The 26667-nt window shown below is 36.3% G+C and overlaps 1 protein-coding gene across 1 annotated transcript in view; it reads left to right on the top strand.

The window, feature by feature from the left end:
* Positions 1 to 19257, top strand: part of LOC103294148 (ephrin type-A receptor 7) — a 119182-nt gene extending 99925 nt beyond the window's left edge. Inside the window, exons 8-15 of the mRNA XM_054722666.1 lie at positions 2994 to 3119; positions 3970 to 4155; positions 4729 to 4790; positions 6288 to 6497; positions 7220 to 7369; positions 15112 to 15305; positions 16527 to 16682; positions 18843 to 19257. Coding sequence (XP_054578641.1) covers positions 2994 to 3119; positions 3970 to 4155; positions 4729 to 4790; positions 6288 to 6497; positions 7220 to 7369; positions 15112 to 15305; positions 16527 to 16682; positions 18843 to 18957 — 1199 coding nt within the window. The 3' untranslated portion in view covers positions 18958 to 19257. The remainder of the gene's footprint in view (positions 1 to 2993; positions 3120 to 3969; positions 4156 to 4728; positions 4791 to 6287; positions 6498 to 7219; positions 7370 to 15111; positions 15306 to 16526; positions 16683 to 18842) is intronic.
* The last annotated feature ends 7410 nt before the right edge of the window (positions 19258 to 26667 follow it).

Here is a 26667-nt window from a genome sequence, read left to right as displayed (position 1 = left end):
ACTTAAAGAGGGTATCATAATTGTAGAAGCCTCATAAAACTTAACTCTCCCCCTGATTATGGCTGAATACATGTGATCCCACCACCTCCCCCCTCTGGGATTATTTGATGTGCTCCTGATATTGGAGCTTCCCCATTGCTAATCCAGCAGTGATTTTCCTGGGAGAAAACAGCCTCAGGCGATGAGAGTGCCATAGGCAGTTTTTAGTTAGAGGATGTACAGAAAAAATGGAGGTTACTTTTTTCTCTCTCAGGACATAAGAGAATAATTTTAACACTTCCGCAGATAGGAAAAAGAGGTTCCAATCTTGAATGCCTAAATTTTTATATCTAGTTTAAAATGTATATAGGAGAGTAACTTAAGACCATAGTTCCTGCAGTCCCTGATTCTGCCCATATGTGAATAATTTGGTGGTAGAATCATTTAATATTGCTTTAATCAGCATGTCACCTTTGTTTCTGTTATTGAGTATTTCTGAGACATCTCAAAATTACCAAATATGTCTTAGTTTTAGCTTGCAGGTTAATGCAGAAAGTAAGTTGAAATATGGCTCATGTAAAACTTATATAGCCTTATGCTTAATTGTCATCACTCAGTTTTATATTTTAATGCCATTTGCTTTTTTTGCATTTGACATTCAGTTTGTAATTAGAAAAAATAGGGCGGCATGTTTTACTTGCTAACGTAGACAAGATAAGCTTGATAAATATACAGTTTTCATCTCCAGAGCAAAAATATCTATGTTGGTTTTAAGATATTTAACACTCATGAGACATGTAAATGAGCGACTAAAACACAGAAAAGCTCACCGCCTTAATGAGATAAGCCACAGACCAGAATATTCAGAAATTATATCAATGTATTTTATTTTAAAAATCAATTTTTAAATGAATAATGAAGCAAAGTGCACTTAACTATCCTATTCTGGTTAATCCCTGTTATTTTTGAATCACCCTTTTAACAAGGATGTCTTTCCTTATCATTTGACAAGAAACAGACATTGTATTTGAGTTCATGACTGTGTCTAAGTACAGCAGTATGGTCACCAGCTATTGGCAACGAGGTGTCCTTTTATTCCTTTAGTATACAAACAATTTCCTTAGGTGCTAAGGCACCAGATTGGATTTCTACGGAAATATGAAAGCAAACCATTTAACTAGCTTTCAGAGCACAGAATGTAATAGAATGTCCAGCCGTTTATATCAGGCACACTCCACTCTCCATGGCCCAAGTACTACATTTAAAGATATAAACACAATGGAGGAGTTCAGTGAAGCAATTCCAATTTACATTTTGTTTCCTCCTACCATTTCTTCCAACAATGTCTTTGAATCCAAGCTGGGCAGTATTTCATGTTTTTATGCCAAAATCGCTGTGGCCTGTCAAAATGTTTTATGACAGCTTGAATAAAGAACCATCAGAGACCCCGTTTGAGATGCAGAAGGTTACCTCCATTCTAGCTCCCTTATCGCAAAACAAAACAAAACAAAAACTATGAAAGAAAGAGAATAAAAAGGGAGAAGATGGCTCATTCTCCATCTGCCTGCCAATCTAGGAGGTTAACCTATTGTTTTCTTCCCTTCTCTCTTTTTCTCTTCCCCCCTCTTCCCTGTACTCCTTCTTCTCTCTTTTCTCTTTCTATCCCCTCTCTCTTTTCTTCTTGTGTGTTTTTTTTTTTTTCTTCATGTTCAGCTTTAGTAACAAATGAGCATCTGTCAGTTTTATAAACTGGAACAGTAATTGTTTAAGACAATCAATTTTGGATAAACAATCAACTACAGCAGAATAAATCAAGATTTTTAAATCCCATTTTCCTTCATACATTCTGCTTCCTTTTGTTTGTTATGTGTTTATTTTTAAAAGATTAATTTAATGTGATGACATAAGCACAGTTAGGCTGCAGTGTAATACATAAAGAAATATATTGTTCTCCAAATAGTGAGATTTAATGAAAAGATTGTTCAGTGGCTTTGTTAAAAACAATAAAGTTTTTTTGAGGATATAGTGTAATTCTTTTCATTGCATTAATATAACCAAATATATGCCTATCTTATCTTTGTCTCTAACCATATGACTGACTTGGAGTACATTATTGTAACTGAATTTGATTTAAAGTTAACATCGCATTATCTGTTACCTGCATGCTTCCGGTGCATTTTAAGAAGATTTTAACTTTTGCAACTTTTATGATTCTATGCTGTTTGAATCTTGACTACTTTTTCTGAGGCATATTGGCTGCCTCCTTCCAGAGCCTTATAAATGAAAGTTCATATAAACCATTCTTCTTTCAAACTGTGTCATACATGGTTAGCAGATCCCAGGAATATTGTAAATTTTCTAACTTTACTCTGGACTCTGTACATTCTGGCCCCTATTGCCCTGTAAGGTAAAAATGAAATTGTGTTTTTAGTAGATTTCTCTCTGAGTCTGTGATAGTGGCCCTCACTTCTTGTATTAATTTTATGTATATGTCAACGGTGGTTGGTCTTTTAAAAAAAATAAACCAAAAGAATAAGTGAGATGTCTAAATGTTTTTAATATTGCTGTCAGTGTAGTAGGCTACCTGTATATGAAATGTCTTCTTTTCCCAGTGTGTGTGTTTGATTGATTGACTGACTGATAGATTTACAAATGTGTTTCCAAGTCCATTACTAACCTCAGTATGGCTTGAACTGTGCCATGATAGCAGTGAATTTAATTAAACCTCCAGTCTGATAAGTCATGACAGAGAATTTTGGTGATGTATTTTGTTGATTTATCGGAAAAGCAATTCAGTTAGTAACCCATGAGCTGGATCTTATGTAACCTATAGAAGCTTGCAGATAATACCTATACGCCCGCAGACTGAAGTAGTCTGTTAAAACCGCTGTGAATCAGGTGATGTGGAAGCAAGTTCCCTGTTCCAAGGAGCACTCTGCATAATGAAATTCCTGGGCTGACTGCACAATAAGTGCTTTGCTTCATCACAGTCATGCTTTCTTACATCATTACAGTTAAATTTCCAGGCACCAAAACCTACATTGACCCTGAAACCTATGAGGACCCAAATAGAGCTGTCCATCAATTCGCCAAGGAGCTAGATGCCTCCTGTATTAAAATTGAGCGTGTGATTGGTGCAGGTAAGGCTGTTGTAGCTTCCTTATTCAGCTCTTCCATTTAGCCAAGATCGAAAGTCATACATCATAATGACAGGCAAATAATTATACCTCAAGTATAGAGCTTTTGCATTTACCTGAACTGTTGGAAGCAATGAGGCTGTACTTGTTTGTGAAATCTGAAGAGAGAAAAAAGTGAAAAAGAAGCATGTGACACAGAGAATCTGTGCATTTTTGCCTTCTGTTTGTTTTTTTAAGATACTGTTCTTTTGTAAGCTATCTTTTAAGCTTGGCCTGTACTTAAGAAATAACAGTATTATAAAAAATTAGCATGTTTCTGAATTTTGCTGGAATATATTTCCTCTTACTTGATTTACCATCTTCTTGCTAAGCTTTCATTTTTATTTCTTTTTCTTGTATTTGTAAGGTATTCAGTAGCTTTTGTACTATTTAATTTCACGCCGAAAATTAATATGCATGGATTATTGAAAAGGAATATTAGTTTCTATGTGTTCAATGTATTTTAATAATAATGTTACATTTTCAGTCCAAGTCCATTTCATGTAGTAGTCATGGGGCATACGAATTCAACACTCTTAAATCTTGAAGAACTATTTGCCCCTTAAACAATAAAAGAGGTAGCAGTGTTTAGGATTTGCTGATGTTCCCTTTAGTAGGCAGTGTGCGTTAGATAGCAAATTTTAATTCTAAATTTTGTTTCTGAAAGAGTTTTTGTTAATTCATTTTAAAAATAGTAGCTTGTGTAACAGACTTTAGAAAAGCTTAAAAGTACTTTTAATGGATTATTTGCATTTACTTTGAGAGAGGAAATACTTCTGCAATTAAAACACATCTGCCTGTTCTGTTGCTTCAGGAGAATTTGGAGAAGTGTGCAGTGGACGTTTGAAACTTCCAGGGAAAAGAGATGTTGCTGTGGCCATAAAAACCCTGAAAGTCGGGTACACGGAAAAACAAAGGAGGGACTTCCTGTGCGAAGCAAGCATCATGGGGCAGTTTGACCACCCAAATGTTGTCCATTTGGAGGGGGTTGTTACAAGAGGTAGATATTGATCATACCGTTCATTTACCACGTGGGCTGTCAGAAATTAGTGTCATTTCACACAGAGTAAAAAAAATCAAAGTACGAACATATTGCACATTCTAAATGAATGTTTTTCTTGGCATGTGCTGACTAAACAATTCTTCTTTTGTGTCAGCACCTCAGGAAAAAAATCAAATGACTGCAGGATTAGAATAAAATAATATCTGATAGCTAAAGCGACTGAGATTTTCTTTTCCCCCTTAGCTCAAAAACCATAGAGGCGGTACAGTTTTAGTCTTCATACTTTACGTAAAGTGACATTTTCCCTGAGTTTTGTTCACAAAGCAGGAGTCAGAAGAACACACTGATTTTTATTGTTTAATTTTTTGAATCGTGACCATGTTCTAGACATTTAAGGACTCTTTGACCTTAGCAGCAGTACTGGAAACTTTTGAAACTCTCATGCATTTGTCTTTCAAAAAACACCATGTGTTTTATCTCGGATGAGAAGGAGAATAACCTTGAAGTTGAGGTTGCATTTTTCTGAAGCAACACTTTTGTTTTCTTATGTATATATGTTTTTAATTTTAGGGAAACCTGTCATGATTGTAATAGAATTCATGGAAAATGGATCTCTAGATGCATTTCTCAGGGTAAGTAGCAAAATTATTCTCCCATTCTAAACATATTGCATACATGCTACCAAAATAATGTCCTGAAGTTGTGTGTGTGTGTGTGTGTGTGTGTGTGTGTGTTGTTGTTTTTTTTTTTTTTTCAGCGAAAATTATAAACAAGTTAGAAAGTTGTTAAGCAGGTTAAAATTCAGAGCCTTAGACTGGCTTGAACTAGAATCATTTTGATCATTCAACTGATACAATGTAGTGAAAAAACTAGTTTCCATTAATATGCTACCTCAAGTACAGAGGATACCTAAAGGCCTGTAATTTGAATACAGGTTGTAGAGTAGCATTTTACTTTTCTAGTACAATTAAGGATGAAATACAGTGCTAATACAGAGAAGACTGAAAAGTGAAATAACCATATAATATTGGTACCATGACCCCAGTTCTGCTCTGTGGAGCCATTTCTATTGTGCTGTTAAGTGAACCCTGAGCATAAAATGTCGAATTGTTAACATTTTTAAAATTAATAGCATGTGATTATTTTTATAAATGATACATTCTAAATGTTCAAAATATGCATTTTCATCCTCAGAGACCTTTCACCTAAGAACATGAACACATGTTAACATTTTTTTAAATGGCAAAGAGAAAATAATCTAAGCACTAAGAGGACGTGCAGAGCTGTCATAGATGATCTAGAATTGTACGTTCTACCCAGACTCACAGGCCTTCAGGAGACTTAGAGACATCTGTATTGCTGCTGTTGCCGCATCTGTGTGATAGGCATGACTATAAGCTCCTGGGAGGAAAGCATCACCTAGCAAGTTAATCAACTCAACACCAGTGTCCTCATGCACCGTACTTGTAATTCATTTGGAGAAATCTGTGGGTTAAACATAGATGATAGCCAGTCCAGTTGCACATATTGTTCAAGCCCACTGGCTAGTATACCTAGTCTAGAGACTTTTTGTTGCAAGTAATGTTCCTACTAATAGCAAAACCAGGAAAAGTATAAAAAGAAAACAAAGTCAGTCAATATAATCCTTTCCTACTTCTTAGTTTCTCTTTATATTTAATAAAAAATGTCCTCCCTTTTTTTTTTTTTTTTTTTTTTACCATTTGGGCGAAATAATATATGTGTCTTTGTACCTTTATATGTTTTTAGGTGATTTTCATAACTTTTTATCTAGTGAGGAAAACACTTAGCTGTGAGGGATATGTTTGGATGTGCCATTCCTTAACTTTCACCTAAAAATTAGCATATACTTTTGGATTTGTGTACTATGGAGCTATTATTAATTAATATTAATGACATCAGTACAAATAACTGATTACCTAAACTCTGCTTTGTATTATTTGCCTCTCAGTAAAATCAGTATTTATTTTGTTTTTCACAAATGTCTGTATTGTATGAAAAAGAACAAATCCTATTATACAAAAGGAAATGACTAGTGTGCTGACTTTTTCATGGGGATTTCTTTCCCTTCAAAGCACAGTTTACTGGACTTTATTTTTGTCTTCCTGTAGAAACACGACGGGCAATTTACAGTCATTCAGTTAGTGGGAATGCTGAGAGGAATTGCTGCTGGAATGAGATATTTGGCCGACATGGGATACGTTCACAGGGACCTTGCAGCTCGCAATATTCTTGTCAACAGCAATCTTGTCTGTAAAGTGTCAGATTTTGGCCTTTCCCGGGTTATAGAGGACGATCCAGAAGCTGTCTATACAACAACTGTAAGAAAAAGTCTGTTACTGCATCTCTTCATATTCCTAAGATTTTCCTACCAAGAAAGCAAAGCGTAATGATACAAAATTAACAGGGGAAAAAAGGGCAAATTAACCTCAGGAGTTTTTTGTTTTGTTACTGTTTTTTTTTTCCTTTTGGAAGAATCATTGTTGCTTTTATAATCTACATATAGGATAAGAGAAGAAATAATAAGAAGAATGATAGCATGCTTATCTTATATATTGGGATGTTCAGATAAATAATATACTGTAAAGTCATGTACAACATCTATTACTAGTACTCATACTTGTAGCAAAAAAGAAATATAATTCTATTTTAAATAAAGATTTTAAAAGAAGATTAGCTATGCTAAGTCTTACAACTTTTGTGAGATTGTATAAAAGGGAAATATGTGAAGGTTTACTTAAATACACCATATTTCATTCCAGTTTAGTGGTTACTTTGCATAATTTGTCATTGTCTTTTGACTAGACTCCTGAGACCACATAAGGCCCATTAACTGAGTTGCCATAAAAGTGTAATATTGTAATGGTTTAAAAAAACAGATTAGTAACTTTAAATACACTTAGAGAGATTCAAGATGGATAGGTGTGATACTGCTGAATTGCCAACCAAATATAAAGATGTTTAATGGTAGCTTTATGGTTCTGCTATAAATGATTTATAAGTTATTATACATATTTAAAATGTTGATTTCTTGTTATAATAGGGTGGGAAAATTCCAGTAAGGTGGACAGCACCCGAAGCCATCCAGTACCGGAAGTTCACATCAGCCAGTGATGTATGGAGCTATGGAATAGTCATGTGGGAAGTTATGTCTTACGGAGAGAGACCTTATTGGGACATGTCAAATCAAGATGTAGGTGTTACACTATTTAAACAAAAATGATTTAATACATTGATATCCATTATTATTGCAATATGTAGGTAATGGCTCATATGATAAAACTTCTATTGAATTATAAAAATGTTATATGAATTTTTGTGCACTGGGGGGGTCCCTCAGCCCAGCCTGCCCCCCTCACAGTCCGGGAGCCCTCAGAGGATGTCCTACTGATGGCATAGGCCCGCTCCCCATGGCTGATCAGGGAAGGCACCACCCCCATCACCTCCTCACTGCTGCTGCCTCTGGCCTCCCTCTGTAGGAGGCGGAGGCAACCCGGCTATCGGGGAAGGCAACGCCCCCATCACGCCTCTGCTGCTGCCACTGCCAGCTGCATGGCTGCCTGAGCCTCAGCCCTTGCAGCCACCACGGTTTACCTGAGCCTCAGCCCAGCCCTCGTTGCCTGAGCCTCGGGCCCTGGGCAGTGGCAGCCGCCATCCACAGCTTGCCTGAGCCTCAGGCAGCCGCTGCGGCTTTATCCAGGAGGATGCAGTATCAAGTCCCCGCCCACCCGCATGTGCCTCCTGCTGATTGGTCATTAAGGCGTGATGGCATGATGGCCATTAGCATATTAGCTCTTTATTATGTAGGATAATTGCTGAGTTTACACAATTAATACCACAAATTACTAAATAATTACCATAAATTAGTGGTTCAATCAATTCCATTTTGAAGAATTGTGTTTTCCTTTACCTTTAAATCTCTAGATATAATAGAAGCCTCCACAGGATATTTCCTCCTTATTAAAGGTAATGATGCTTTGCTTGCCCAGCTACAATGGGAGAGTCACAGGAGTAAAAGCATCATTTGTGGAGAGGAGGGTAAAGAAGGTTGTGATTGTGGTTATTTTTTGTTTTTATCTTATTCTTTTTCTTTAATGTTCTGAGAAAACCTGTTTAAATCATTGTTAATCGGAATAACTAAATTTCCATTTCATGAGACAATCTAAATTTTATGATCAATATTGGTGTTTCATAGTGATATTTCATAATGTAATCACAATGGAAGCATTTTTGGAAATTCCTAAAGAAGACATAGTGCTCATTAATGTGTATACTGTTACATACTAAGACAAAATATGCTATTATTCTTTGATACAAGAAAATGGTAGCCTATTGGGGGTTATACATCTCACACCCAGAGACCATTTATAAAACAATATAAGTGAGTGTGAATTTTTGCTTCTATTAGGTTGAATTTTTTTTGTAATTGACATTTTATAGGTCTAAAACTTTCAAATACTGGCAGAATTATATAGTTCATCTTATTGACAATGTGAGTGAAATTTGGATAAAAGTAGAGGAAGTGTAAATCTAGGAAGTAGAAATCTGAAGAAGATCTTGGTTTATAGCTGATGAGAAATTCTCCAAGGGAACACACTGGCAAGTTCAGAAGCAAAAGCTTAGCAAGGTGTATGGGGACCAACTACCTTTGTTTTTTATTTTAGAATTTTCCATATCAAATTTATATGGTTCTTAAAATTTATAGTTATTTTTAGACAGCTAAAGTCAAATCAGACTGTCGGTAAAGTTATTTTCAGTATATTTCCTTACAAATTTCTGCATTACCTGGAGTTCACAGTCTGTAAAGGTGAAACTTTTAAGTCATTTAAATCTTTTGGTATTTTAAATTGAGAGATGACTTGAAACTTCTTAATTTTTATTTATTTATTTTTTTGGTTTTGGTTTTGGTTTTTCAAAGATAAAAGTCTAAGTGATGCGTCCGTTTGGCAGAGGCAAAGTTGTTAATATTTGACAGGTGTCAGTGTCAAAGATTCCATGGGCTGTCAAAACGAGAGCAAACAAATCCTTGGGGCAGAGAAAGAGAAATATTGATATTCCCTAGACACTCAGTAGAGTTTCATTTCTTTTGACACCCTCCTTCTGTACTAGATTCAAACATAAAGGGAATGACAAGAATATAAGATAACTTAAATTCAAAGTTCACCTAACTTCTAAAAACAAATAATAGAAATAGTTAAGAAAACAATAAATAGCTTCCGTTTTCATTTTTAGAATTCTCTAAGTTTTCTTGAACATTAAATATCATGAAGATAACATAGTGTATCATGAATTAATAAATGTTTTATCAATTAAGTTAAATGATGTCTAGAATACAGCTTTGTTCTGATGTAGAACATTTAGCACCTCTTTCTTTTTTTTTAATTTTGAATGTCTTAATTGTTAAATTCAGACACAATTTTATGTAATAGTAGGAGATTTCCTATGCCAGTTTTGGTAATGAATTTGATGTTTATATTTCTCTTATAGGGTAATATTTATTATTTCATACTTGTATTGTTAAAGTGCTATTTGAGCAGTTATATAGGGTATCCCAAAAAAATGTATACACACTTTAAATGATTATAAAGTCAGTATTTATTAACATACAGTTCACTTTGAAAATTTAAAAGAATCGACAGAAATGAATAATATTTTTTTTACAATCCCTGTTTTCAAACTGATGACTGATCCACCGATAATGAAAAGCAATGGAATCACAAACATCAAGAATCATTTTGTTTAGTATTTGTGCACCCTCAATTCATCGACTGTTGCTGGTTTTGTACCATAAACTTTATCTTTTATGTAGCCCCATAAAAACGTCTAGTGGATAAATTTTATTTATTCAAAGCTTAGTTTGGCTTCACCCATTATTTCAAACCAGTTAACCTGAAAAGGAGTAAAAATTGAGTTATCAGCTGTTTTTAAAGTATGTATACCTTTTGGGGGGATTACCTATATGTACAATCTTCAATACAAAAATGGTGAAAAACCTGAATAATTTAAAATAATTCTATTCTGGTAAAAAATTCTCTAGCTAAAAGCTTTTTTTTTTTTTTTTTTTAACTTGGAGTCTCTGCTAGGAATTCATGGAGAGGATTGAGATCTCTAAAACCCCTCATGCATATGGAAATCCTGTGTATCAGAGAATATATTGTGTTTTTCTGGAAAGTTTGCTTTCACCAGATCTTCAGATATATTACCTTTTTAATTAGCCTAAATTGATTTATTAAGTGAATCAATTCACTTTATAGTGTTTAAATTTAGTTGCTAGGAATTTGTCAGGAATGTAGAAAGCCCCCAACTATCAAATGCTTGAGATTATGAAAGCCTGTAATAAGATGCCATGAAAATAAGCAGTAAATTGATGGTTATGTTTATAAGCAAGTTCACAAAATCCCAGGCTGCATGCTGAATAAAGGGAGGTTTCTGTGATCACGCTGAAGAAATAGGAAAGGGCTACTGTAGAAGTCGGTGAGGTAGGGAGTTCCTTGCCGGGAGGCTTTAGTTACACTCTAGATATGTGTGTGAGAAAAAAAAAAAAAAAAAACTTGGGAAAAGATAACATGCATAGGATAATGACACTCACACCCAAGGCTTTATGACTTAATTAACACTTGTATGAATGAATGCTCATTGTATTTTTGCGTACTTAGAAATTTCTTGAATTTTCACCAAATGGAAGCAGTTAGAATCTTGTTATTTGCTATTAAAATCAAAGCTGATCATTTTAAATAAGTTGCCAATTTTCATTCTTTTTAAAGAATAAAATCTGCAGATTTATAGCCCTTTCCATAATGGTCTTTCAGAGAAAAATCTTTATATATGTAAAATGCAGTCAAAGGTAATAGATATTGTAGAAATTGAAAATACTCATAATTGGCACTCAAAGAAGCTAGCTTTTCATTGAATTTATGTCTTAATTTGAATAAAAGTTTTACACTCATATTTTGAAATTCTTCATTGTACAGATTTGATTGTTTTTCTGTGCATAGTACTCAAATAGGTTTTTTTTTTTTCTTTGAGTTAGGCCAATGCATTTTTAATTTTACTAGCAAATGGTCATAAGGATAATGAAGAATAAGCTTCCATAAAGATATGGGGCATAAAGATAAATTCTTAAAGTGTTTCATTTTAGAACACTTAAGAGCTTTGAAAATATAATACATGGTAACTAAATTTATTTTCAACTAAATTGTGAGCCCTCAATTTATTTTTCTTTTAAAAGCCACGACTAATTTATGCCTTTGTGGGTTTTTTATATTAATATAGAAACAAAATTGTGATTTTTTTTTAAACTTTGCCATAATCCCTTAAGTGGGGTCTGAAGTACTTAATTGTGTAAAATGTGGGTTATGTTATGTGAGGTTAATGATATGAAAATGGGCATGAGCAGAGAACAGAAGCCAATCATGTTATATCCTATGTTGAGTGACTACAGACCCATTATCATGGGTGCTGCTTTTTCTCTTAATTACAATGGTCATACTATAATCATACTGAAACACTTCTCAACGAGCAACTTTTGTGTTTATTCCTAAGTATTTTTTTACAGTGCATGCCCAAGTACTCCTGTTGTATCCCAGCGGATTTTTATGGATGGCATTTACCCTAGTCTCTTCTTATTTCACAGGAAACTATATAGAATTAGAAATTGCTTATAAATTTTTTCTTTGACTTTTATTAAATACTAAGGCTAGATCTGGACAGGCAAAACCAAGGTATGTATGCCAAATTGTGCTCTGGCCAGGCCGAGGTTCCCAGCAAGCATCTCTGGTGCTCATATAGGTGAGGGCATGATAGTTAATGGGGCCCTTAAAGCCCCAAATTGATTCCCAGTCCAGAGCATCTCTTATTTTAAATGTTATATATTGCTGCTGCTCCGTTAAAAATGTGTAAACCACTGTATCTTTGAGAGCTACAAGTTCCATTTTGGATTATGATACATGTTGTTTTTTTGTTTTAATGATAGGAATCATGTCATTCCTATAATGCAATAAGACAACTACAGAGGTTTCTTAACTATTTTATTCCTGTAAGAGTCTTTCAGGGCATGATACTGTGTTTATTGGCACAAAGACTTAAGAATTTCTTGGGTTCAAAACTAAAGAAACCTCTGGGAGAGATGTTGAAGAGTATTGTGTCAGAAAGATCTTGATAAGATTTAGGTTTATCATTTTAAAATATTATTTAGAGGGAAATAAATAAAGAAAGCTCCTTCCACCTGCATTATTTCTGGACATGGGAGGAAGACAAACTGCAAGCAGGGAAACAGGTCAGGATGTTATAGGGACAGCACCAATGTTATGGACATGGGAATGCAGTCCTGTCAAATCAGAAAGAAACTGTTCAAATTCCAACAACTTCAAACACTCCTTTTCCTATGAAAAAAAATGACCCCCAATTGTTTATTCTTTGGTTATTTTGAATACATAAAGTTTTAGAAGTTTTATTATTTACTTACTGCTAGAGGCCCGGTGCACGAAATTCATGCACTTGGGGCAGGACGGGGGGGTCCCTCAGCCTGGCCTGTGCCTAAGCAGTGCTCCCCCTGTGGGAGTGCACTGACCACCAGGGGGCAGCTCCTGCATTGAGCGTCTGCTCCCTGGTGGTCAGTGTGTATCATAGCAAGTGGTCACTTCGGCTCTCTGACATCCCCCAAGGGGTCCCAGATTGCAAGAGGGTGCAGGCCAGGTCGAGGGACCCCACTGGTGCATGATAAGGGCAGGGAGGGACGTGGGAGGTTGGACAGCAAGGGAGGGTTCCAGGGCGTGTCTGGTCCATCTTGCTCAGTCCCAATCAGCCCGACCCCAGAAGCAAGCTTACCTACCAGTCAGAACGTCTGCCCCCTGGTGGTCAGAGCACATCATAGTGACTGGTCAACCAGTTGACTGTCTGCCCCCTGGTGGTCAGTGCATGTCATAGCGATCAGTTGAGCTGCCTTAGCATATCAGCATATTATGCTTTGATTGGTTGAACGGCCAACTGGATGACCAGACACTTAGCATATTAGGCTTTTATTATATAGGATGCATAATTTATTTAAATAACAACACAGCTTTCCAAAGTACAGTTTTTTTTACTTCTATCTAAGTCGTTTAACATAGAGCACTTTTGAGTCCAAGTATAGGCCTGTCACTGGACTGTACAAAGCCACAGGAAATTGTTTGCATTTAAAAGTTTTTTTTTATTAATTTCCCCTATAGTTATATACTTGTGATCTTTGCAGAGTTACCATTTGTGTGTGTGTGCTTATGTGAAGTAGGAGATGCCTGTGGAAGGTCCAGAGGAAGATGTCTAGTAAACTGATATATAAGACACAATGATCAGGAGAGAATGTGGTCTGAGGCTTGTATACTCACAGTACTTCTCAAAAATTACTGTAATTAAGTCAATCTATTTACCTTTTAAGCTTCATCAATTTGCATATATGGATATTTCTTAAATTCAAGTGGACTCTTTTTTCTTTTCCAAAGGATTTTCTCTAAAAACTGTTGATGTCAGCTACTTTACTAATGCCATCCTACAACCTTTTTACATTTGAATGCGCAATTCTTGAATGTCAACAAGCATCTTAAGGATGTGATTCCCTACAAATACTAACTTTATCAGCATTTCTTAAAGCCAGCTTTTGGATTTATTTTCTTCAAAAACTCCAGGTCACCTCTTTTGTTTGTCAGTTTTTCTTATATTTCTACTGTTACCTTAGTATCAAAGGATTTGTTAATCCCCCTTGAATATTATAATGTTTTGCAAATTCTTATTTGTATTCTTTGCCCTTCTATTAGTTTTCTTGTGTTGCTCAGATTTATAACAATTTCTGATTTTTAAGATCTATTTTTTCATTCCATATAAATAAAAAATAAGTCTGCATAAGTAACTTTTAGACTTTCTGATTGCCCCATACAAATGTTTATAGAAGCCTATTTTTTATTAACATTCAAAGCTTGATATAAATATCAGTTTAGGCTGTTATATATAAACTAGAGGCCCGATGCACAAAATTCGTGCAAGACTAGGCCTTCCTTCCCCTGGCTGCCGGCACTGGCTTTCCTGTGGCACCCGGGACCCGGGCTTTCCTCTGGATGCAGGCACCCAGGACTTGGGCTTCCCTCGCAGCCTCAGCTTCATCTGGAAGGTCGTCCGCAAGGATGTCCAGTCTAATTAGCATATTACGCTTTTCTTATGACAGATGGGCAGGGATATGCTGATAAAAGTATAACAACCAGGACTCTGAGTGGGAAAGCCCTGATTTGTAACCTTTTTCAATTGCCTAGTGTAACCCTTTCTGCCACCCACTGCCCTCTTCCCCAAAGCCCATTTCAGTCTGGCACTGTGACGTCACTAAACTTGGAGTTGCAAGGTGATTTAACCACCTTCCTGAACCAGTGCAAATAGGCTTCAGCATATAACACTAGTATACTTTCTAAACATATACGCTTCATATTATTTAATAGTGTACTTGGTAATATTTACTGTCATAGTACCATTCACCTATTTTGATATCTTGTTTAAAAAATACAAAAAGTGAAACTTTTAGGGATTCAATGTTGGGCAACACAGAACTTCCTCTTACAACTTGAAAAATCTATAGGCAAATATGTACATGCACAGCTACATACGAGTAAAGTAGTTCCATAACATACTCCCTTTTGAACACTTCTGGGATGACATTAAAAGATTTTCCATCTATTGTCACCTGAGTGAACTTAATTGCTGTTCCCCTTTGCTGAATTGACTAGAAAATGTCATCACATCCTGCTCGTGCACCCCTGTAATAGAGGCTTAACATTTACGGATGTATGGGTGCGGGGAAGTCTTTTGCAAAGTAGCGTGCTTCACTTTTATCAGGATGAGTCACTTTGCCTCTGGGCAATTCACTTAATTACAAGTGAACCTCCGTCGGTAATATGTGTAATGTCCTTTTGGCTGTAGGTTATAAAAGCGATAGAAGAAGGCTATCGCTTGCCGGCGCCCATGGACTGCCCCGCGGGCCTGCACCAGCTCATGCTGGACTGCTGGCAGAAGGAACGCTCCGAAAGGCCCAAGTTCGAGCAGATAGTTGGAATTCTGGACAAAATGATTCGAAACCCAAGTAGTCTGAAAACACCCTTGGGAACCTGCAGTAGGTAAGAAATGCCTAAGGCAGTGGAACCTGGGAGAAATTAACATGCTCACATGAACCATTTATCTCCTCAGCCCATCTCAATGGCCAATGGACATGTGTCTTACATTATAAGTCCTTATTAAATATATTGTGTTTACCGTTTTCATTTTTTATTTTCAGACAGCTTACCTCAATTGAATTGGTGTTTAAAGAGACCTACTAATTATTATTGTGTGTGTGTGTTTTCCTTAAAAGTTATGATAGATATCAGTGGCTGCCATTTAGAAAAAAAATTTAAATTGGAATTTTGTGATTGGGTGACATTTCACATTTTCAAATCATTTCTATTTATATTATTATTATTATTATTATTATTATTAGGCTTTGTTTTGCTAGTACCCTAGTTTGTGACATATTATCTATTTTATTGTTTTGCTGTGAATTATGCAAAATAAGTCTCTGAAATTAACATTTGTAAAAGTAATTCAATACATGATTAAAGAGATATACCAGTTAAAAAGTGTCTGATTGGGAGAGTGGGGTCCAGCGGGGAAAAAGGAGACATGTAAAACTTTAGACAATAAATAAATTTTTAAAAAAGTAAAGTGTGTTACACAAAAACATTAAAATAAAAAGTGTCTGAAACACGCCATTCTTTGAACTTGACTTCCTCCATTGTGATGCATGCTGGTAGTTATTCAACCTCAGCTGCCAGGTAAACCCAGTGCTCTGGTCTGCACTGGAGGTCAGTCAGGCCCTTGAGGAGGTGTGTTAACGCACACGGTCTCGTAAGGGAGCCCTCAGCACAGTGGTACATACTGTTCTTAATAGCACCCTCATGGTCTAAAACAGTCAGTCCACAGCCAGATGTGCTTCCTTTACTCACACTTACTTTCAGAGAAGCAAATGAACAAATATGTACTGATCACAAATACTGCTGGCTGTACCTTTAAAAATGCATGGACGATGCAATCTGGTGGTCATGAAACATAAATAAAATATAAATTTTGTAGTCTGCAGTAATTAGGTAACCTTATGCATTATAATTTATTAGTATATCTGTTTATTTTAATACTTACACATTTACGTTTTACATTTATATTATTTTAATATCAATTAAAATGTGTACTTTTATCCTATGTGCCCTTATTTTTGTATAGGACAAGACATTTTTTTCTTTAGTAGTTCGTGGAAAAAAATGTTTTCTTCTGTTTCTGTTTGTTTTGTTTTTTTTCTTATCTAGGCCAATAAGCCCTCTTCTGGATCAAAACACTCCCGACTTCACTACATTTTGCTCAGTTGGAGAATGGCTACAAGCTATTAAAATGGAAAGATATAAAGATAACTTCACAGCAGCTGGCTACAACTCCCTTGAATCAGTTGCCAGAATGACAATTGAGTAAGCTTAAACTTGTTAAATTATATTTAGGAATGTATTTACCGTATAATTCAAGCTTTATAGTAGAGGTATGTTAAAGAGGTCTGAACTACAAAACAAGGGAGAAAAGTATCTCTTTAATAAGTATTTACTATGTGCCAGGCATTATCCTAAATAGGCCTTTGAACATACAGTATTTTTTTTAACCCCCACAGCAACAGTTTTATTAAGTCCATAGTTTCTCATACAACCAGGCTAAGGCTCAGAGAGCTGAAATATTTTCCCCTAACCAGCTCAGCTAGTTAAGTGGTAGGTAATTTGTCTGGATAGCCAGTGTTCTAAACATCATTCAGTGAGACTTCCTTTTTCATTAACCACTGTATCATTTAAGTTCCTAACCTTCCTTATTGCAACTAAGGACATCTTTTACCACATTTGTATCCGACATTAAAAATCTCAAAGCTTCAAACCCAATACCAAAATGCATTGAGACATTCAATACGATTGTTTTCTGAAGAGGTCAAAGGAAGCTTAATTTAATTTACTGTAACTAAGAGCTTACTTTAACTTATCTTTTGGAAAGTGTGTGAATATTGCATCAAATTTTTTTTTTTAACCTTAAGAATCACTGGATAAAACAACTTTGAAATTGCTTTGACCTGGAAGTAAAAATTAATTTTCTGTTTTGACTCCGTCACTGATTATGTGGCCTTATGAAATCTATTAATGTACCCTAAACTTAGCTTCCTTGGCTGCTGCACAACACTTATGGGTGATACAATTCCTGTCAGTCAGACAGTGTGTTTGAAAATGAGCAATAGAGTGGTGAAGACCTGGTTGGGGGAGAGGGGTTAGGAGCTGGGAGGAGAAGGGTAAAGGGGGGTGGGGAATGGGAGACATCTGTAATACTGTCAACAATAAATACATAGGTATATTAAATAAAAAATTCTGATAGAAGAAAAATGCTTTAAAAATGGGAAACAATCTTGAAGGTTTTATTAGAGGGCTCCATTTTACATGCTATTGTGTGAAGGGTTTCACATTTTTAAGATGAGATGAAGGCCATCAATCAGATACTGCTTTCTGACATGTCAGGAAATGGAGTATACATGAATTTAAGCATGTACATGCTATCTGGTCAAGTTTTCTGCCAGTCACCTCGTGGGCAGAGCTGGCATAATTATGCCTGTCTCCCCAAAGTCACCAACTCCCCTGAAAGACTGTGTCTCTCAGTCTTATTAAACCACTGCTACGAAATAGTGCAGTGCTGTCCTGTTGCTATATTTTAGGTGCTTGAATACTTAAGCTCAATCCTAATGGCTTTTCGCAAAGGTAAAAGTACATACACAGATCCAGTTAGCTTATGTCAGATTTAAGCTATTAAACGTGGGTAATGGGTAGTGTACGCTTTAAATCAGGGGTCCTCAAACTACGGCCCGCGGGCCACATGCGGCCCGCCGAGGACATTTATCCGGCCCGCCGGGTGTTTTTGCCGCCACTGCCTGTCCTGCTTAGCAGCCGACTTAGCAGTGTGCATAGGAATTTGTTCATAGTTTGTTTTTTTTTTAACTGTAGTCCGGCCCTCCAACAGTCTGAGGGACAGTGAACTGGCCCCCTGTTTAAAAAATTTGAGGACCCCTGATTTAAATAATAATTTATTTCTGAAAGGTATTCAAATGGTTGAACTGAACTGAAAGTAAGTATACAACCAATAATGTGCTCAGCATTACTATATAATTAAACTCAGTATAAACTTTTTTTTATGATCATTAATGAATCTTGATCTACTAGAGCCCAGAAGTATCTCTATTCATACTACATTTTATTTTAATAATTAATATTTTTAAACTTCACTTAGGTTCAAGAATACAACATCTCAAATAACATTTCCTAATCTTACCTTAAATTAATAATAATTTTAAGACTGATCATTTCTTATATAAAATTTCAAATCACTTTGAAAGTAATTTATCCGGGCAGATTGAGAGCTGAGCGGTTAGGTTTTCACAGAGGAGAATGCTGAATCCGCGGCCAGTCTGACCCACTGCAGGAACATGATCATGATACCCAAGGGCTCTACGATTAGATACACAGATTATTTAATTAAAGAGTCGATGACAGTTTAGCACCAAATACATTCTTGGCCAGGTACCTAATAAAAAGTGCGTTTGTCTTTTTCAGGGATGTGATGAGTTTAGGGATCACACTGGTTGGCCATCAAAAGAAAATCATGAGCAGCATTCAGACTATGAGAGCACAAATGCTACATTTACATGGAACTGGAATCCAAGTGTGATGAGCGTTTCTCCCTTCTGAGGGAGAGTGGACTGTGAGAGAACAGTGCTGGCCTTCAGTATGTGCGTAGAATGCTGCTAGAAGACAGTTGATGTCCTGGGTCCTTCCTACAGTGAAGAGAAGATTTAAGAAGCACCTATAGACTTGAACTCCTAAGTGCCACCAGAATATATAAAAAGGGAATTTAGGATCCACCACTGGTGGCCAGGAAAACAGCAGTGACAATAAACAAAGTACTACCTGAAACATCCAAACACCTTGAGCTCTCTAACCTCCTTTTTATCTTATAGACTTTTTAAAATGTACATAAAGAATTTAAGAAAGAATATATTTGTCAAATAAAATCATGATCTTATTGTTAAAATCAATGAAATATTTTCCTTAAATATGTGATTTCAGACTATTCCTTTTTAAAATCATCTGTTTATTCTTCATAAGGACTTTGTTTTAGAAAGTTGTTTATAGCTTTGGACCTTTTTAGTGTTATCTATGACACATTACTACACTGGGTACTTTTGAAAGAATCTCGAATTTAAAAAAAAACACATAGCAAGATGGTAGATATCTCTATCAGAACATTGGTATCCTTTTCTGTGCCGTTTTATTTGTTTAATCAGTGCTGTTTTGATATGGTTTGCTAATTGGCCAGGTAGTCAAGAAAATTCAAGTTACCAAGAGTGCTGATATTTTTTAAAAAAGAAATTTTTTTGTAAAGAGCAGTCAACACTATCTTTTCAATGAAAAAAAGCAATAATGATCCATAAACACTATAAGGCACTTTTAACTGATTGTTTATGGAGGGATTTTACTAGACAGAATTTACTAAAAAAAAATCACAAAATTCAAATTGTAGGATTTTGACCATAAAAAAGCTATGAGACACTTCACCTAAAGAATCTCGGTGAAGGCAAGTCTCTGAGAGCAAGAACTATCCAGTGTTATCTAAATAGTGTGAGCACATGAAGATTTTTTTCAATATCATGCCATTAGGGAATTTAGGAGAAATAGTTGGCCTATATTTTATATCCTGTTCTGTTTAATGCAGTCCAAACACAAGAGGAAAGAATTACGTTTTATATTAGAACTCTGAAGCATGATACAAGGGGCAGTTCACAATTTTCACCTTGCAAAACAAAGTTGCTGCACAGGATATCAGCAATGCAGTTACAGAAAAGAAAAATTCTTTTATTTGTGAACATTGATATGAGGAACTTAAGTGAAAGAATACTTTTGACCACGGAAGAAAGAGGTGAAGGATCTGACTTTTTTTTTAAGCTTTATTTATTATTCCATATTATTTGATTACGTGTTAGAATTTCACAAGCAATAATTAAATGTGTCTTTATAGCTATTTCAGGAATGTATACATATTGTGAGTACTGCTTTCAAAAGTTATGAAAATCATGAACTACCCCAGAATTGAACTGTTGTACTTCCAAAGAGAATTGGGCTGTTTATAATGATTTTACTAGAGGAAGATCCCAGGGATCGGTCATAATTGGTCTTGTTTGATAATGTGGGCATCCACAAGCAAACAAACACAAGAAACAAAATCTGTAAATGTTCCTTTGTAAAACTTGTAAATTTTATTTATACTGTCTTGTTTTGTACACACATTTCTCTGTAGTGGGCTCTGAATACATTGAAAATGCACTATATTTTTCTATTTTACTTGCAGAGCATCACAAAAGAACAGGTATTTTCAGTGCTACATAATGTGTTTTCCCACATTTAGGACCAAAGATGGCTATAGAAACATTCAAATGGATTGCTTCCCAAACCCCTCCCCACCCTTTTTTCCCCCTCTTTTAAGTCACTGTACAGTGTTATTTGATATTTTAATTTATTTTTTTGATTGACTAGAGAAATCATTTTAATTTCACTAAAATGTTTTTTGTCCCTAAGGAAAAATAATCTGTAAAATAAGTTTAATTAGCATAATATAGTCACCTAGACACTTCCATTTGTAATCTTTGTAATAGACTGTAAATATATTTTTGGAACTATGACACAATGTGCTTGAGGGTTATTTTTCAGTGTCTGCAGTGTATACAAGTGTTTATACTCAGTACAGCACTTTACAACTCTAATCAGTAGCATTGGCCTTTGTGAGAATGAATGGAAGAGTTGGAGTGAGTGTTCTTAATTCCGTTTGGATTCTAGACTCACTGATAATGAAGTTCTTTTCTTGCTCATAGCTTAAGGTGCTTATTTTTTCTATTAAAATTAAATTGACAAAAAGCCATTCTAGAAATAGAAGACATAGTATGGTACATGCAGACGGTGTCTTTCCTGCTTTTTCTAGCACTAGATTTATAGTTGAGTAGTCTTTCTTGAGTAGAAGGGCAGAAGAAAAGTTTTTTTTGAGGTTTTTTTTCAAAAATAACTTTTTCCTTCAGCAATATACCTCATCTGCCTTAAATTTTTTACAGCTCTTTACAGGGAAAGGGGAGAAGGGATGGGAAAGACACACAGCACAACAGGAAGTGTATGATGACATCGCTCTCGTTTGTAGGTTTCTTTTCCCAATCAACACTATGATTTTGAAATACATGTATGTGAAAAAGATATCCAGAGAAAAGGAATTAACATTGTAATGCTGATTGTTAATACTCTTTTCCAGAAAGAGATGAAAAGGTATAACAGTAAGAATGTACAACTTGCACCTTGAAATCTTTTTTTTTTTTTTTTTTTTTTGATAAATTAGTGCTCAGGGGAGGAAAAATAGAGAAAGTATATGTCAAAAATAGAATTCAAAAATTATAAAAATGCAAAAGGAAATGCCCTCCTTGCTTTGATAGAGCCGCCTTTTTAGAACGCTGTCTTCACACTTGACGCGTGTTTTGCGTTCAGTACTGAAATAAAAGTAACGTTTGTTACATCCGAATCTAACTTTTTCTCAGCAATTGGTCTGGGCCTTGTTTACTAGAACTGGTGGTTTATTGATTGTCAGAGCACTATTAGTTAAATCATATTGTATACTTATGTAATCTACATTAGCTAGTACTATTTAGGACTATATTTTAATTGCTCCTCTTATCCGTGTTTTTAAGACAATTAAAATGGTGTAATTCACCTCTCTTTTTTTATTTAGGTAATGCTGATATTCTCCCTTTTGTTTCCTGAGTAGCCTAGAACTGTGCTACTCACAGATGTGCATGTTCAAATAAATTACTGATGTGTATTTTTTTGCTATATGTGGAGAAATCATGGGGAACTTGGGGCGAGATGTGCTTTTTGTTGGTTGAATTTGTCCCTCCTTGCCTAAGAATTACTACAGGGGTCATCCTTTTATAAGGACAAACTGCTTTTGAACAGTGTCTTCAATGTATCAAGCACAAATAACTCTTTCTTCAACACGAATCATAAGTCTCTTTTTACCAGCTTAAAATAATAAACGAGTCTATTAGACAATGTAAAGAAAATCCTGTCTCCAATCATTGGCGGATTCCTTGATGTCCCTCACTCATTCTCTATTTCCTTACACAGTATCATGAAGGGAGGTGTTTAGAGTAAAGGTTTTATTGAACTATTTCAGGAGACCCATCAGAATACAAAGAGAATTAGTATCCTTTATTTCCCCTCATCCTCTAGCACACCGACTTAATTCCACTCTAACCATTACAGAGTAACAAAAAATGTCTTCGAAGAGCGCCATACTGTCCGACATTTTAGTTAAAACCCTTTTTTGTACATTTATGAAACTACAGCTACATGGAACTAACAAGAATATTTGCACGGGGAAGGTAATATTTCGTCATTGGACGCTGATAAAAGCCAGCAACTTGGAGAGTGTTTACACTTAAGACTCTGCGGGATGCAAGCACAGGGCCCAGAGCAGTGGGAGCAGTGCGCTACCTGAGGGTCTGATGGAGTGTGTTTCACTGACACCGACACAGTGATCCTTTCCACGTGCGCCTGAACTGAAGAAAACTAAACACCCCCTTTCTCAGCATTATCGTCATAAGCTCTGCAAGCTCTTAACAACTATCCAAACATGTTTCAAAAAATGAGACCAGGCAAAGGCCAGGTGAGGTGCTACTGCTGATGGTCACACCTGTGGTGCTGAGGCTCAGGCTAGGCTGAACGGAGAAAGATAACTTTGAAGTCTCCGCTATCCCTGACGATTCAGCAAGCAATTCCCTTGTTAAGTTCCCACAGCACATCCTGAAACAAGGAAGGGCACGCAAATGAGCTCCTAAGTACTGGATTCATACGTGGCACAAAAATACACTAGCCTACCCGCACTCTTTTTCTTCCAAAATTATGAAGCCATTACTAAGTTCTATCACTAAGTAAAAATGAGATTTCGCACTTATGCTGATCATGGGTAACCACTTTTTGTTGGAGGGCTTTGATCTCCTGTTACCCTTTGTTCTATATTGTTAACTGCCATGAATATTCAATATCAATTCTGAGGAAAGCTGCTGAAAGCAAGACACACACAGCAAAGAGGTGATCTGATTTCTAAATGCAAAAGATCATAACTACTGATATTAACAAATGATAACAGACAGTGCTTGGTGACTGGCAAGCTTTCTAGCTGCTCAGAAGGGAACAGCATCTTCTGTGAGCCTCATTAGATTCACATGCTGTAAAGGAGGCTTATTTTTTTCAAGGTCAGTGATTAGATATAATTAAATGTATAGTTAAACAATAAAAGACCTCTTCTGATTGACCTTGAGGTTAAAATAAACGCAATTAATTGATCTTATTAGGCCTATTGCGCAAAGTTTGGCACGTAGCAGTAAGTAGCTCTGGTCTAGTGTTCTGTAGGAATGTAACAGCACTTTAAGTAGGTGGCAGTAGAAGGGATTCCTAAATTGCCAGCATTTGATGATTTAGGGACAGTAACAAGTGAGGTGTTGCCTATTCTAAACCTCCATGAATAGCAAATAAAGCTCAATCAGATATAACTTGCAACATGAATGTCATTATCATATCCCACGTTTCTACTGCTGAAGATTAGTTTTGTTTCCCTTTTGAAATGCATGGCCTATATTAGTAGATTTTAAATCTATAGTAGACTTTAGCTATAAGAATGCACAATATAGTTTTAAATGTGTTGTTAATCATACATCTTAAAGACACATAGGGAGAAGCGGGCACATTTGTTTTAAGTAAAGTTGGTTCTAGCATAGTAAAGGACAAACATATATTGTTCAGATCTCATCATTTCACTGTGTAACCAACACTAAATAAAGTAAACGACTGAAAGCAAACTCTAGAAAAACAAATAGAAGAAAATGAAACTGCATTTGCAGAACTAGTGTTCATATCAATGGTGTGTTTTTAAAAATAAAAATATTTCTATTGTTTGCCAATTCATAGAAATGAGGCAAACAATTCAAGAACGCTTTTTATTACATTGTTGGGTAGACTGTACAGCAATTTACAAGAGAATGCTCTAAATTTAATCTGACATCTCTCTGTCAATTTGTTTGAGACATGCACTATTAACATTGGAAACTGTACAAAATATGAGACTAAAATATGCTCTCTCCAGCCCTAGCTGGTTTGGCTCAGTGGATAGAATGTCAGCCTGTGGACTGAAGGGTCCCAGGTTTGATTCCAGTCAAGGGCTCATGCTGGGATTGTGGACTCGATCCCCAGTAGGGGGCATGCAGGAGGCAGCCGATCCATGATTCTCTCTCATCATGGATGTTTTTCTCTCTCTCTCCCTTGCCCTTCCTCTCTGAAATCAATAAAAATATATTAATAAATAAAATGTGCTCTCTCCAGGCGAAAGAGAGTCATACCTTTCTTTAGCTCTGACATTAGCACAAGTGTTTGGGGGACCTACTGGGCAGGAGATCTATTGGCCAGTGTCGTTATTGTTATATTGCTATTCCATGTTTTCACGAAATCTTCCCAGGTGGCACCCAAGCTCCAAATGTATTCATCAGAACCCAGCTTCACACAAACAGGAACCTGATGCTACAAACAGACCTGCTTAGCTCTACCTGAGAAATGGGCAGGGAAATGCATGGGCTACTGCTGCTATTTCAATGGTTCCACACCTTGTAAAGGACTACCTGTTAGGTTAGGTGTGGTGTAGGATCAGCAGAACAAGAGCAGTTAAAGCTCTTCGGATCTACTTACAAAACAAAGCCAGCAAACACCGAATAATATTATCCTTCAGATTTTGAAAAGGAACAAATAATATTGTATATAAAAGTGTACATAAAAGGTATTAATGGCCCTGGTCAGGTGGCTCAGTTGCTTGAAGCATCATCCCATACACCAAGCAGATTCAATCCCTCGTTGTAGGCACTTTCGGGAGGCAACCCATCAATGTTTCTCTCCTCTCTCTCTCTCTCTCTCCTCTTCCTCTCTCTCTCTCTCTCTCTCTCTCTCTCTCTCTCTCTCTCTCTCTCAGCATTTTTTAAAGGCATAGATGAATTACAGGAAATCTGTAGTCAGACAAGAGAAACTGAGTTTAAATGGAGAGGCAATGAAGAGCTATTAGCAATTGTAACCAGCAAAGGGATGTGGTGGAAATGAAGTTTAAAGAACCAAAGTTTGTCAGTGGTGCCTGAAATATGAATTGATCTCTATTTCTGGATCAGGACAATAGAATATACCCTTCCGTGCTTCATACCTCTGCTCTCCATTCTCACATTCCCTCTCCCTTTTCTAAATGGGGAAATTCCTCTCCTCAAGACACAACTCAAAAGTTATTTCCCCCAAGTCTTCGCTGACACCCGAGAGCCAGTATTTTCCCTCCTATGCCTTGTTTGTGCTGCTGGTGCTGTGCTTATCCCACGGTGCTGCGCCGGCTCCTTGGCGTGTGCGTCTCTCTCCCACTGGATCAAGTGCTTTTGGAGGGCAGAAAGCCAAGTGGAAAGCTTTGCATTATGTCCTTTGGGACTTAACAGTGCCTGGCACTCAGCAGACACTCTGTAAATATTTTAGAATGCTTGAAGTGCAAATTAATTCAAATTGTTTTTTATCTTAAAAGGCAGCGAGGATCAGGTGCTCTGAAGGAGGCGTGGGGTTCAGTGAAGGTGGCCGGAAGATGGGTGTTGAGGGGGAAGAGTAATTTCAGAGCACGGATGAATGCTTCTGTGATAGGCTGGGCAGCAGGGTGCCCCCAGGGACTGAGCTGAGGCGCTCAGAGAGGTGGACCTGTGAGAGAGAGAGAGGTGGGAGGAGCTGATTAGTAAACAAGACCAGGACACATCAAATAGCAGTATCTTCCAGATGTTAAACGGAAGAGGTATCACTGGTTATAAATAGCAGAGCAAGATTAAAGAATAATTTGAAATCAAGTAGAAGGAATTGGACTTGGTGAAACAATGAAGAACTATTTACCAATATCTTGTTCGATGAAGTAAAGACATGATGAAAATGTTTTTTTAAGGAACAGTAATCTGCAGAAATATGTGAGATGCTCTTGTGACTATTTTTAAATTAGGCCTAGACAAGGGAAAATAATGTGTTTTTTTTCTGGAATGCAAACTTCCCTCATTCCAGCTCTCCACCTATAGGTAGTATCACTGACTCTATGGTTAAGTAAAAATATAATAAAGCCAACTTTTGTGGTGTGGCCAGTAAATCTGCTATCTACATAGCGAAGAGGCAGCACCATGTCATGGGTGATTTCAGAGTCTGAAGACAGACACGTGTGACAGATTCCTATCACTACATGTGTAACACGAGGAAAATGATTTTATTTCTCTATATTTCCTCTTATCTTACCTGTCAGATA

The sequence above is a fragment of the Eptesicus fuscus genome, chromosome 10 (assembly GCF_027574615.1).
Source record: "Eptesicus fuscus isolate TK198812 chromosome 10, DD_ASM_mEF_20220401, whole genome shotgun sequence".
Lineage (NCBI taxonomy): Eukaryota > Metazoa > Chordata > Mammalia > Chiroptera > Vespertilionidae > Eptesicus > Eptesicus fuscus.
This window is presented reverse-complemented; position numbering and strand designations above follow the sequence as displayed.